The 14,643-nt window shown below is 41.6% G+C and overlaps 1 protein-coding gene across 2 annotated transcripts; it reads left to right on the forward strand.

Moving 5' to 3' along the window:
* The first annotated feature begins 2,739 nt into the window (after positions 1-2,739).
* LOC110974181 (ras-like GTP-binding protein RHO) lies at positions 2,740-11,347 on the forward strand. 2 transcript variants are annotated; one of them, XM_022225622.2, is made up of 4 exons: positions 2,740-2,880; positions 6,667-6,829; positions 7,129-7,278; positions 8,537-11,347. In XM_022225622.2, the coding sequence occupies exons 2-4, from the start codon at positions 6,674-6,676 to the stop codon at positions 8,807-8,809; spliced, it is 579 nt and encodes a 192-aa protein (XP_022081314.1). In that variant the 5' UTR covers positions 2,740-2,880; positions 6,667-6,673; the 3' UTR covers positions 8,810-11,347. The 2 variants fall into 2 exon arrangements, with proteins under 2 accessions (XP_022081314.1, XP_022081313.1); XM_022225621.2 differs by lacking the exon at positions 2,740-2,880 and adding an exon at positions 3,474-3,575.
* The last annotated feature ends 3,296 nt before the right edge of the window (positions 11,348-14,643 follow it).

The following is a 14,643-nucleotide window of genomic DNA, read 5'->3' on the forward strand; positions in this document are numbered from 1 at the left end:
GTTATCTTTCTTGTGGCATTCAATAATCTTTTAGGCTCAGATTTTTGAAAGTTTCTACATCTTTATAACCCCGACGGCTTTTCAAATTTATCATTAATGGTATAATCCAACTTAAAATAGAACTGATATCATCGTTTATATACCGCCCTCTACAAATTTGCTGTTGTTCCGCATTAGACTAACTCCCAGTCTCCCCCTTGTCGTTCAGATTTCGGTTACGGTTTTGGTTTTTCGGTTTTGTTTTGTAACAAACCCTTGTGAATGCCGAACAACGGCTAAACGCGCCCTTCCTCCCGTATGGGCCAACACAGGGCGAGGGTTCCCCTCGTTTTCTCTGTTTTCTCCAATGATGCGATCTACATTCAGAATTCGCATCTTAGCGTGAACATTAACCCACGGACGTATATAAAAAAAAACCTGGACTTGCAACGCCTTTGTATGAAAAAGAAGCCAACCAGCGGCCATTTTACCGAGCCGAATACAAAGGCGTGGGTTGGCTCCCTACTATAGACGTCAGGAAGAACAAAGGCGGGCATTACCAGGAAAGCTTTGTATTCGGCTCGGTAAAATGGCTGCGAGTGGATTCAATGACTCTATAAGCTGATTAAGGGCATTGCGAGTCCAGATTTTATTATACACGTCCGTGCATTAACCCCCCAAAAAGCTGTTTTTAGCTTGTTATATAGTTGAGCTTTGAAGACAAATGACACTGCGTTCGATTTGGATACTTCCATATTTATTTGAACACATAGGCCGAGTTCGGGCGGCTTGTTCCCGTATGTTCACGAACAGCTCGATTTGTTATCTGTGGGTCGGCTGCTCGAGCGCCGGGAACAAACAACCAGTTATCGCTGGTAGTTAGTGACAAGCAACATGCAACACGGTGGCGTCCAAGTAGGCTACGTTATTCGAGAGTTAATGTTTGGATGGGCGGAATTCTTTTCTATATAAACAGGAACATTCATTTCTGTGTTACGGAAAATAATTAATGTTAATTTTGCAAAACTTCCCATTGTCTATGGCTTTGGAAGCCGTCTCAAGCTGTTTGGAAGCTGTTCAAAAATCAAAATCTCACGAGTTTTTCCGTGTGTTCCTGTAAAACCCTGACGAGGAGGTGGTGTGTGATCCTGTTCCGAGAACAGTGTTCTTGAGTCGTGTTCCCACCGTTCGAGCGCGAGAACAAGAAGTCCGTGTCAAGAACAGGCCACCCAAACTCGACTATCAAGTCAGAGAAATCGTCTTTTCCTCAGAGGTGCCAATGGTTAGACCGCGCAAGGCATGGTGGGAACCAACATGGCTTGGCAATAATTATTGGTACCCATGGGAACGAGGTTGCTCGCACCGAGCTCTTTGTAACTGAGTACCTTCAGGGCAAGCAGATTACTCAGTTACCGGAAGCTCAGCAATCACATATTCCAGAGCAATGATTTTATATTATATTCTTGTCAATGTTCTGATCACGGTGCCGCTACGCATCCGTATTTCTCTGAGCTCTTTGGTTCGACTGGACATCGACATGCACTTTTTTTTTGTCAAATGCACGCGCGCCTCAAGCTGAAGAATGTGCATATAAGTTCGGTGCCACTTTGATATACGTAGAATAGACTTGAGTTTTTTTTTTAATCTTCCTATATCTATGGGTGCCATATTGATTTCCAGATCAAATGGGTGCCATCATAGGTTTTTCACGTGACGTAACATGACGGGCACTGGCATTATATTGGCTGTTTATTTAGAGCCTGAGAGTTGCGACATGAGTGTCTCAATTTTTGGAACCAAAATGGTGGATTATGTGTCAGTGCACATGGACAACTAGTGTGCATGCTGTGTCCATGTGCACTCAGGCTGACACAAATAGCTACAGGCACTGTATTGGGCACATGGGGAAAAGCCATTTTGGTTCCAAAGTCTGAAGTTAGCGCTACTCTCCCCATACGGCTCCGGATTTCAGCTAGTCGAGGAAGGCACAGTTCATTTTATGGATTTTTGTAGGCTATATAGGTATGCCATTGCGAAACCAAATTTTGGTTAATGAATAAATTACCAAAGAAAATGAAAAATTGCATTTTTTCTTCAAAACAAAAGGTAACATTGAGTCTTTTTTCCGGGATGACATCACAATTTTGCATAAGACCATGGAAACACAGCTTTCAGTACAGAAATAAAAGAGGCCAGTTTAATCTTAAACTTACCCCAAAGCAATGTATTTAAAGTTCCGATGCAGCTTTTGCCTGTTCTTACTGTTTTTAAAGAATTTAAATACGTCTCTGTTCTCACTGTGATCACAGAATGGGAATGATACTCTTCCGAGCGTTCTCCTCGTCAAAGGTTTAGAGACATTGAGACAATATCCTCATGCCTACGGATGCTTTTTTTTTACCGGAGAAACATAAAATTGGGTATCCTTACGTTTATAGGCAATACCATTTTAGATCTTGCAGAAGAGTATTTAAAGAAAATTAATCTTAAAATTAACCTTAACTACTGTTGTGCTGGAAATAAATTTGTTTCTCATTAAATAAGGGTGTTTTCGAGACATATATTAACCAAGAAAGAAAAACAAAAGGAACATTAGTGTCCCCTTACAAAGAAGTCTTGCCGTTTTTCTACATCTGCAGAATTTAAATTGTCCCAAAATAGTGATGATGATCCTCAGTCAAAGTCAAGGTGCACCGCTTAATGATAAAAAGGGATCACGGCACGCATGCGCTTGCGCATACTTTAGAATCTATTTATAGATGGCAACATGGAACTATATATTTAGCGAGCAGAAGTTTCGGTCTCAGTAGTCGCACGCAGGGAGCGTGCACGTTCCGTGAGTATACGCACGGCTCATTGTACCGCCCGCAGGCCCGAACACCGGAACAAAATTTCAGAAAAGTGAGTCACTATCATTTACTGCGTGTTTATTTGTTTGATTTTGATTCCCCACTTGTAATGCTCCTTCAATATCTTTACCTTAGCCTAAATGTAAGGAAAATTATTTTGATGTTTTGACTGGCAGTTTGATGACCGACATTTCATGAGGATTTGGACTTGAAGCTTGCGTGACGGCAGTGTACATGTACATGTATTTTATGTGAATTTCGCGCCTGACGTTCTCAAACGCCTGGGCGTTCCCTCAATTCTTTTCTGTGAAGACAACCTGAGCAATGGGTAGTCGTCCGGATCAATTGAATTTTGTTTATTCTAGGCATTTGTATTGTAATTCCATCCTTTCAAGTTGCTATATCATCAAATATCTATTTTTCTCTAATATAATCAATTTAAGTACTATGTTGTGTTCAAAGGTTATTTACCTTTTCCTCGTGACGTCAGTTTGACGGTTTGATGGCCAATCAAATGTGTTTTAGGGACAATGAATAAACATTGCCTCCCACAATGCATCTATAGTGATGTCATTCAGGGTAGTCAGTAATTGAGCAATTGCAGTACCCCCTATAGGAGCTATTGAGGTGTGGCCATTTTATTTTTTTTAGAACTTGCAAAGCGAACGGCAAAAATTCGTCTGGTAAAGAAGTGTGATCGGCGAACCGATTACGGCGTTTCCTGGTAGATTTTGTTTAAATTTTACGGTAAGTTGGAATAAATATTTCACTTGGATGGCAACATTGCAAGGATCTTACACTGACTATTGTGTATGAGCGGATGTACACAATTTAAGGCCATCAAAAAATGGGAATTCGACGATATATTTGTTTTCTTTTGCAGCTGAGTTATCAGGTTATGAACAACCAGTAAACTAACGTAAGCAGTAAAAATGGCCTACTCTGGTCGTTTGTACTACTTGTGCATATTCTTAGCTCTCACTATGCCACTAAACATGTTAAATGTGATAATTGTTCGTGTCTACATAAAAGGCAGTATGCCTAGGCCTAGCCCTTTTCTTTTTGAGCCACAGGGCACAAGCCTAACATTAGGCCCTATGTATGTATGTGGGACCCCTAATGTACATGTAATCTTAATGCTAATCTGTAATCAGTCATGTATGTCATGTCGGTAGAACAGCGGTTGAATGAGTTGTATATTGTAGGCCTAAGTCAATGTTGTCTGGTTTACGTGTGTGTATGGGACTGAGCAGGGACCATGGTGACATTAAGTTGGCCCCACTAGTGTAGTGGCACGGACACTCGCTACCGCTCCATCCTTAGCCACACATCCGTATACGCAATTTTCTGTCGGGCGTTGTGAAATCTTCGGCACACCCTCTTAGACTTATAATCCTAGGTGCAAATTTTTTTTGCGTACACAAATGTTCCTTAGTCTCTCTGCTTTCTAATGACACGTTATTTGAACATGTTGAATGATGTCACTCACGTTCTTGTATATTCCAGTCTTTCTGCCTTACCCATTCAATCTCATGGTCTCACTCGCACACGCGTCTTTAAATTAAAATGTGTCTGTTGAACTTTACGTCACTTGACCCCAGCCTGCAGACGGCTATTCAATGTCAAGACATCTAATATATAACTGCAGTCAGGTAAAATTACGACTTAAGCGTTAATGCTTTTGTAGAGTTGTAGCAAATGGAAAAGCCGTCTGTGGGCTGGGGTCAAGTGACGTCAAGTTCAACAGACACATTTTAATTTAAAGATGGCGTGTGGGAGGAGTGCGACTGTGAGATTAAATGGGTAAAGGCAAAAAGACTGGAAAATACCAGAACAACGTGAGTGAAATCATTCAACATGTTCAAATAATGTGTCAATAGAAAGCACAGAGTCTAAGGAATATTTGTGTAAGCAAAAAATATTTGCACTCACGATTATAAGAGGGTGCGCCGAAGATTTGACCACACCGACAGAAAATTGCATATACGGATGTGTGGCTAAGGATGGAGCGGAAGCGAGTGTCCATGCCACACTAGTGGGGCTATGTGTAAGTTAGCTCAGTTTTGATATTTTACTACTTAGCCATAACATGAGCATGTAAGCTACATCATTTACAAGTAGGCCCCCCCTAATAGCCATAGGCCTAGTATCAAACAGAATTTTACTTTCCTGGGAAAGGAATATGAATGTACGTGTAACATCTAACACCTAATAGTATGTGACTGGCCATGTGACTTTGAAGAAAAAAATGACAGCTTGATATTTAAAAAATGGCTTCTGAATAGCACAGTTCTCTGGCTTATTTTTTTGTTTTGTGATGTGATTTAAAATTTCTATGCTACCCGTTGATAGTTCAGTGTATTCTGAGGGAAAGGATGACTCATGCATAAAATACAAAGGGGGACGAGGTTCTGCAGATTTAGCCACATTGATGATGGCTAATGTTAGATACCACCGGCAGGTCGACTCAGGGTTGACATGCCTGATATAGGCTATCGCAAGCAACAGACAGGAGCCGTAAGTGCAGAAAAACATGCAAAGCAAAATCGGACCAACTCAAATCTTTGGCAGGCGAAGTTTGCAAATTTTCATGAGGCGAGGCCGGAGTCCTCAGTATTTTACTGGCCGAGTTGGAGGTCTCAATTTTAAAACAATTCCGGAGTCCTCAGTATTTTACTGGCCAAGTTGGAGGTCTCAATTTTAAAACAATTCCGGAGTCCTCAGTATTTTACTGGCCAAATTGGAGGTCTCAATTTTAAAACAATACTTCCCACATTTGGCACCTTGAGATTAAAAGCAAGTAATTCCAATTTGAAGCTGAAGACAGAATTAGTGTACAGGTTCAGCTTTTTTTTTTTGGAAAAGGCTGACCATGTTGCAGTCTGAGGGTGTGATTAGAGGAAAACAGACTAGACACGTTTCTTTTGATTTGATTGATGCAGCGCTAAAGTACCTCATAAAATATTGAATAGGCTGTTTCATGTACAAGTCTATTTTCATGAGTTAGAGAGTGCCAGACTTAACCCTGACCATCACAATCCTTCAAAATCCTCCGGTTTTGGAGGATTGAGGGTGTTTCCCCTGAAAAGGGCCTATGCGGGCAGGGTTAAAGACGGGGCAAGGGAGGGGGAACTGCAGTGTGTGGTTTGTGTGATTTTAAAATTTAAGTGTAATTATAGGGTCTCTGTTGCAGTCACATCCAAGGCATTTGAAGCAAATTCTCCACACATTCTTTGGTGCTTCCACAAGAAGTTGACAAGGATTCTGCCCTCTTGTCATAACTTGCTTAGCCAGGTTACTTGCCATCAAACTGCCATTACATGTATCGGGCATTTTGCACGGTTCAAAAGTGAACAGTGTTGTACATTCGTCTACACATCACAACCTGATTGCAGGTGTTTCCCTCAGCCCGACGTGATGCAGAGTTGGTCTGGAGTTGGAGACAAGCTACGTGTTCATTGTGGAGGGGGAGGGGACAAGGGGTTTTGATCCTTCTAAATCTGCTGTCAGTTTAAGTTTGGCGGGTGGTGTTTTTTTTTTATAAAAAGTTGAAGCTTTGTCGGCATGTCACTGGACCAGGCATGTGCCCCTTGAAATTTGGCTTTGCCCATATTTTTTTCCCAGAACACTTCATTTAGAGTTTATAGGCTGGCTAGGAGCAGTGGCTTTAACATATACAGTGGAAGGTGTTAATTTCCTGCCCAGAGGAGGGACATGGAAGGCAATTATTGTAGACCAAAAGGACCTGGGGTAAAGGTTGTCAGTTTGCATCACAGTGCTGTTGTTAGTTAAATTTTGGGGGTTTAAATTAGTTCTCTTGCTTTGTCTTCATTTCCAGAGAGAACATGGCAGCTATACGAAAGAAACTTGTCATCGTAGGTGATGGTGCCTGTGGAAAGACCTGTCTTCTAATTGTGTTCAGCAAAGACCAGTTCCCTGAGGTGTATGTACCAACAGTATTTGAGAACTACGTGGCAGATATCGAGGTCGACAACAAATGTGTAAGTTGCCTATCATTTTAATACAACCTTGCAATATAACTCTCAAATATTCATACCGTGCTACTTTTCCCACATTTTGCTTGTTGTTTGGAAATTTTTCAAGTTAGTTTTGTTTGTGCCCCATCGAAGTCAAAGCAGGTTTTGACGGTTGAGTTTCAAATCAAGAGTGTTTTTGTGCTGCTCTATGCTATACATTGCGCACATTGACATCCACCAAACGTAGACTCCAGTCTGATGTAGGCCCCTTACCCCAGACGGTGTGCTGCAACTTGGAACTCTTGGCCATTTTATCCATGCAGGTTGAGCTAGCATTATGGGATACGGCAGGCCAGGAAGACTACGACCGACTCCGACCCCTGTCATATCCAGACACTGATGTCATTCTAATGTGTTTCTCCATCGATAACCCCGACAGTTTAGAAAACATCCCAGAAAAGTGGACTCCAGAGGTGAGTGACGAGGGGGGGATGATAACACTCACAAACTGGTGATCAGTAATACATATGATTTTTCTTGTAGGTAATTTTTTGGCAGATAGAAAGTAATGTTGTCATTGGCATAGGATAGTAGTATTACAATGAATGGCTGCTAGTTTTGTTAGTGTATGATTCCGTTGCTGTACCAGTGTCCAATAGCGTACATTTAGTCCCTGTTGTAAATCTGCACCAGTGTGAAGTCGGAAGTTTTCCGTTAGTGCCCTTCACCTGAAACCACTTACATGGCATAATCTCTTGTAACACATCCTACCGTGGCATATTTACAAGGAACCCTCCTGAATCTGCTAAAAATCACCCTCTGTGCAATTAACCAGTGGCCTGTTTGTTCATTTGATTGGCAATAAAAGTTGAAGGTTGTTACCTTCCTCTTGTCCCCAAATCCTCCAAACCTCCTGAAGGATTTGCCCCTCGGAGGATCTGGAAGATTTGCATCAACTTACCAAATGTCTAAACCATGCAGTTGACCGAAATGAGGACATGAAACCCCGAGTGAAAGAATCACCCAATTCTGTTTGCGTTGTATTAATATTATTCTTTGAAGTAGAACCACTAGTTTTCATTGTCGTCCGCGCCCCAGTTCAGTGCAAATATGTCTTGCCATTGTACAGAAGTGCCAGTGGGTCAATTCTGAATTGTTAGTTTGCAAATGGTGCCTGAAGGACGAGGGGGATTTCTTGCTGTGTTGGTTGAATGTAATACAAGGCTGCCGATATTCAGCTACTTCCTGGATCTTTACTTCCTTGATTCGGACGGTACAAGTCCAAGCAGTAATGGCTGAATGAACGGTTGTTATTGTAAAAGGGTGGGAAGTATTAGTCAAGCCCAGTTGTTAATGCCTTTGTGTCATTTGCTCTGGTTTTGCCATTTGGACTTCCTTTTTAAAAGGAAAAGTGGCCTCTATTTTTTCAGAAGTAAACTTTAAGGCCCATACTGGGTTACCTTTCCCCTGAAGAATATCATAATTGGACAGGATGTATTGCTGAAAAGTTGGCTGTCCTGTTTACTATCTAACCTGCTGTGAAATGCTTTTGAGGTTTCACATGCGGGTTACCAATTAACATCCTTGGAATTGTTAGGTAGCCACTTTGCAGTGGTACATTTTGAAGTAGAAAATTTCTTTAAACAAATTGGGGTGCCACAGAAATTACAGTCTTGGAAAGGAGTGCATAATTTTACAATTGTTGACGTTGTTCCTTTTTTTCATTAAAAGGTCAAACACTTCTGTCCGAATGTACCGGTGATCCTCGTTGGCAACAAGAAGGATCTGAGAAACGATGAGGCGACAAGACGAGAGCTGCAGAAGATGAAGCAAGAGCCGGTCAAATATGAAGAGGGCCGTGCCATGTCGGAGAAGATCTCGGCATTTGGCTACCTGGAGTGCTCAGCCAAGTCCAACGAGGGTGTGAGGGAAGTCTTTGAAACAGCCACGAGGGCGGCCCTCCAAACGAAGAAGAAAAAGAAGGGCAAGTGTAGTGTGTTGTAAAATGGTTATTAAGGATGTCAAGAAATCCCTGCCTGCGGAAGAGGGGTTTCTTTGTCTTAACAGAATATTTACTTTGTTAACCGAGTACAGAGAAAAGCTGCATTCAGCTGATGGCTAACGAAGTAAAACCTAGCTTTGTCTCTAAAGATTAGAGGAGGTCTCACATCTATTCCTGTCGGCCATTGTTTTTAGTTCTGTGCTAAAGTGTAACGACATGTATCAGCTGAGCGCAGGTTTTTTTAATTCTGGGTTTTTTGGGGGGGTTCATTTCTTTTTTACTTTGTATTATGTAGTCATATTAGGGACACTTACAAGCACAGTTTCATGTGTGATTGGTTTATGCCAGGGTGCTAAGAAAAGCATATGACGAGAGCTGTATTTTGGTCAGCTGTAGGAGGTAGTGCTCTTGTCTAGACGCCTTGCCGAGTTCACGCGTGCTTTGTAGCCTGCAGTGTACCATGGATGCAACACTGCAAAAATACTTACCAAAGGGCCTCGTTATTACCTGTGGCCACTTTTCAGTACTATCCCTGTGTGAACTCCAGGACGTCTGTTCAGCCGGATGGCTTTAAATTCTGTGTGGCTGGTAATGCTTTGATCCTGTAAGTCTATTCCATCGCCCAAGGACCGTGAACAAAATGCTGTCGGAGTAAGCAAGATTTTGGTTTTGAATGGAGAAAAAAAAAATCCTTTTGTATAATTTGGTGCACAAACAAATTGCCATAAAATAACGAGACGTTGAGGTAGATACGCTTGGCCTTGTACACAAATTGCATAATTTTTGTACCGTGTGAATACATGTACTCTAAGCCTGGAGATTACTATCAACATGCAGTCTCATGTGACTCGCAGTGTAATGTTGTTACTAGTGGGAAGAAAAGTAGGTAACTTGTAGGATGAAATTGTGGTAGAAATAACACATTTGGCATTGTCTGTACTTGAAAAATTCACGCCAAGTTGATCACCCTAATTGCTGGAACACTTCGGCCAGAAGTCTTACAAGCATTTAAGACAGGTATTCCTTCATTTATGATGACGGTACATATTTTTAAAAAGTGGGAGAAAGTGAACCCAAAATGATGCATCAAAGAGTAAAGTACGCTGTGAGGGAATTTTTTTGTGTTTTTTGGCTGTGGGAGTAATGGACAGGCTTGAACGTTTTCCCCGTTGTTTGGTTTAATGCTCAGTGGTGCACTGCTAAACAGAAATAAGGATTCATGGCAAGGACTCACTCCAGCTTCAATGTGGATTTCATTTGTAAGGCTGTCAGGATTGACAGAGGTTACTTTTCACTGATGCCCAGTGTGCCACAATTCCTGTCATGGCTGTGTCAGCCATTCCTTAGTGCATTGCATTTTAACATGGTACAGTAGATTTAGATCGTGTACATAGACTAATATTGGAGGCGCCGTGGTTTTTTTTGTGGGGGGGTGTCGGAAGTGGACCCAAGATGCAGGAAGCCCCAGCTGTGCTGAAAAGAATGAGACCACCTACTTGCAAGGTCACTGGCATGCGCTTGATTTTTTGGGGGCTCAATTTTACACCGTTTTGACAAGTGGAATTTCATAAAGTGGTCAGGCACCTTGATGTCGCCCAAAGTTAGCCCGGCTTCTCACTGGGTTAATGGTGCGCTTAACTGAGCATTGCCCCCGAGTGCAAAAAGGGTCACGCTGACACTCTCACCAGCAGCCAGGGGTGGCTTTACCCGTACATGCATGACAACAGGGCCACCGACTTAGTTGGCTTGTTTACCCCCTAACCCTCAAGGTTTTGTGGAAGTCGCATAGAATGTTGTCGGTTAGAGGTGAGCTATGGGATACGCCTGTCACATCATGCAAAGTAATGCATGTTTTTTTTGTGTGTAATACTGTGTTATCAGGGCACATAGTTCATGGAACATTTTTCATTGTATATTTGAGGTCAATATGACGGCTTACCACTATGCTAAAAAAAAAAGAAAGGAGAAGACTTGACCAAGGTAACTTTTTCTTCAGAGATTTTCTACATTGCATATCTACGGAGTCTCTTTTGTCTAGGATGTTATGTCAGCCTAAGATATGAATTCTCTTTTTTTATATTTCCTTGTAGAGTCTGAGCTCTTAAAATGAAATTGCCCATCAGAGCCTGGTTAGAGTTTCCCATGTGATTTTTCCTTTGTGTGCAAAGATAAAAAACATTCGAACACCCATGGAGACAAAATTATGCAAAAAAACTTCTCTTTGTAAAAAAAAAAAAACTTGATTTATAAGAATGTTAACAATCAACTTGTATATGCCTATAGATTAAAACTACAATATGCACTCATCGGCACCAACAAAATTGTATAAAACTTGTTTTTGAGTTAACCCTTTTAGATAGTCATGTCTGTTTTAATTTGAAATATTGTAATTCAGCTTTTTTCCTTACAGGCTTCATGTATTGTCTATACTTCAATCGCACTTAATGTCAGAATTATATGAAAACAAAAAAAGAGAAAGAGATTGGAAGTGTTTTGTGTGTTAGTGTAAAGTAAAGCCCTTCTGAATTGGAAAGTAACAAGTGTGTGCCTGGTTTCCATTTTGTTCAACTTCAAGAAAAGGATTTTGCTGTTCACAATTGTTTGTATGTGCAAAGATAGTGAAGTACTAAAGTTGGGAGATGGGCCATTCAACGTGAGAACTGTGCTTGCTGCTACCCCTGAGATTCCTCCCGCCTTTGATAGTAGTAACAGTTGAAGTGTCAAACACCTTCATTGCAAGGTAGTCAGGCCTTTACAAATGACCTTGCTGTAATAGGAGCCTTATATTGGAAAACAAAGCATACAGAGACTCTTAGACCTAGAATTTGTCATTACAAGTAGAATAGTGTATTAACAGTGCTTTTGTTATTGGTATTTGACTAATTTTGTAGTCTGTAAGCTTATAACACGCTGGGCCATGTTCTGCGTCTCACTGATTTGAGTTACTGTCCTGTACAAACTTAACGCAGATTTTGGAGGATAACGCACGCTGTCGTACAATTTCGAAGTGCAGTTACAGTCGGTTGAGTGAGCCAAAGCGCGCAACAAGGAAATTCGGAATACAATCCCATGTTCATTCGTGCGTGTTTCCTCTGTGCAGCATGAACATGTACATGTATGTATGTACGTGTATTTGTGATCTGTTTAATCAAAACGTGTACCAACATTTGACATAATGACTGCTTACACTGGCATACCAACTGACGTCTCGGCAGTTCAACTCGATGGCTTGGGCCAATTAATGGTCTGCCCGGTTGAAAATTACGCTAAAACCTATGACTATCCCCCAAACACACCCTAATCTTTACAAGAAGTCCATAACATTTAAGTTTGAACAAGAATGTCGTTATCACCAACCAAACTCATGGTGGAGGCAGAGTTAACGCGAAAGTCTCAAAAATATTCATGGAATCATGAGCCAAAGACGAGGAATGGACTTTGTAAAATCACAGACGGATTTATCCCAAGTGGTACCCTCCCAATTTGTTGTTTGGTACCCTCCCAATTTGTTGTTTAGAGCTAGGTCTAGCTCTTTGCCTTTTGGAACTACACTTGCAACAGAAGTAGCCACAGCTTCGGGAACCTGTTTTTGTTGTTGATTAAGTTCGTACCCAGTCAGTGACGCCCTCTCTTTGCTCTCAAAGCCGAACATTTTAGAGTTCGATTGGAATTCCGTTTTGGTGTTGAGTGGAGAACCCTATCGTTGAAACGTCAAAACGAAATCGAAAAGTAGTAATGAATTGCAGTCTGGAACAATACCCAAACAACCAACGACCATTTGAACACTGCGTATAACATGCTCCTTCCCACTCATAATTCTTACCTACAGCAGGCGATCATTGCATCAACTGGACTCAGACTTGTTCCCATTTGGAATAGCCCTTTTCACTTGTCGAATGTGGGTCACAAAATCAATCCGACGGGTTTGACTCCCTTGCATCATTAGGTTTTCATTTTACACGTACGTGGAAATCGTGCCAAAGATGGGAAGAAAAGCTGGCAATCTGGTGTTTACTAAACTGAACAAAATACCCGTCGAGCTATGAGGTTACCACGACGCCCATAAATGAGTCATGACGTAGACGTGTGGCTTGAATACGTGTAGGAAAACGTATTTGCAGCGGCACCATGGCTTTCCATCTCTTTTGCGGAAGACTTCAACATTTCATTTTTTTTTCATACGGACGAAAATTTCCATCGGCCTATTAATGAGTTAAAGCGCGATGTCATTCAAGACCCGAGAACAGCTGATTCTCTATAGCTCTGTGTACAAATATATACCACAGTTTTCGACATTTTATTGGAGTAAGTTCCACTTTTACTCGTTTACCGTGTTGAGTAGTTTGTTTTGACGATGGTAATAAACCATAATTTCTTCAAGACTGTCGGGCTGTAATTGTGAAGGACAACTTTTGTACTTGTTCTTAGGCTCTTTTGACAAGTAACGCCTTGTGTGACAAAGGGAAAATAGCGCCCTCCAAAATGTTTTGATAAAAGGATTTTTTTCAGAATAGAAATATTACCACCTTTTTGTCACTTTTAATGAAAGAGTATTTAAATCTAGTTTGTGTTTTTACATACACGTAACGATGTGTAGGCCTGTGTGAAAACAAGTTGAGTTGAATGTCCACGACGTTTCCTCTAATATGAAGCACCCTTCCATCAATTTGGAAAGGTTTTCTTCCTCGCAGGAAGTCGCCACAGCGGTGAAAACAACTTCACGATTTTTCCTGCGAACTTAAAGTTTCTGATGATCGTCCAAAATGTACAAGATTCCTTTTCCCATCGAGTATGAGAATTTTTGAAGTTTTCATATTTGAAATAATCGAAGTCAGTCTCCCAAGTTCAAGGATGTTTTAAACATCGGCTTCCAAAATGTATGTCACTGTGCTTCCTTTTTTTTTTTGGACCAGGGCCATCAACCTTAGGCCTCAAACTCTATCAGTAATAATCTCTTCTGCTGTTTTGGCTCTCTCCCTAACTCTCTCATGGAACATTATCTCATCTGAGAGGCAAGCACTTCCTCCTCGGCCAAAACACAGACAGATATGCCCACGTACTTCGCAGTCTCGCCTTTATCAGTTAGTCAGGACTCCTCGGTGAGGTGAAACACGCAGTTTCTAGTTGCTCATAGTCATGCTGCCGTTGATTGCAGGAGTTACAGGGCCAGATATTAAAGTATAATTCCACAACCAGAATAAGAAGCCATTACTGCCGTGGGATAATGCTTGTAGACAAATGGTACGCGGGCGTTACAAGCCCCTTGGACCAAAGGGGTGTCCGTGATTGACAAAATAATGCACGCGCGCGTCAAGGTGAAGAATGTACATGTACGTGTGAGTGCGTTGCCGCCGCAGTTATGGCGTCTAATGGGATTACTGCGCCGAAATTCCAATTCCAGATTTTCTATCGTAGTTAATGCTTTTTCTTTAAAAATGCCTTAATGAAGGCAATGGAAAATTTGGATTTAGAGTTCCCTTCCCGAGTTTGGCTACCGACCAGGGATAACAAGCCTCATGCTCGAAGCAACCGGCTTTAAAGCACCGCAGGAGCGTGCCTTTTCCCATCTCCAGAAACAGTTCTAGTGGGCGATAGGAAAAGATGCACTTCCGAGCAGGTCGGAGTAGGGCCTTATTGAATACAAGCTATTTCAAAACCCATGCCCTGACAGCATTTTATTGGTGGATATTGGAAATTAACGCAAAAAAATTAACTTACTTTGAGAATTCGAGCCATACCCTGCCCCTATCCTAAATATCAGTAGCGTAAATTTGTGCCTGAAATTGGGGATGACTTGCCCGGCCGTGGAAATTTAAAAAGCTGGGGGGGGGGACCA

The sequence above is a fragment of the Acanthaster planci genome, linkage group LG04 (assembly GCF_054643075.1).
Source record: "Acanthaster planci isolate LZ-2023a linkage group LG04, COTS_SCS, whole genome shotgun sequence".
Taxonomy (NCBI): Eukaryota; Metazoa; Echinodermata; class Asteroidea; order Valvatida; family Acanthasteridae; genus Acanthaster; species Acanthaster planci.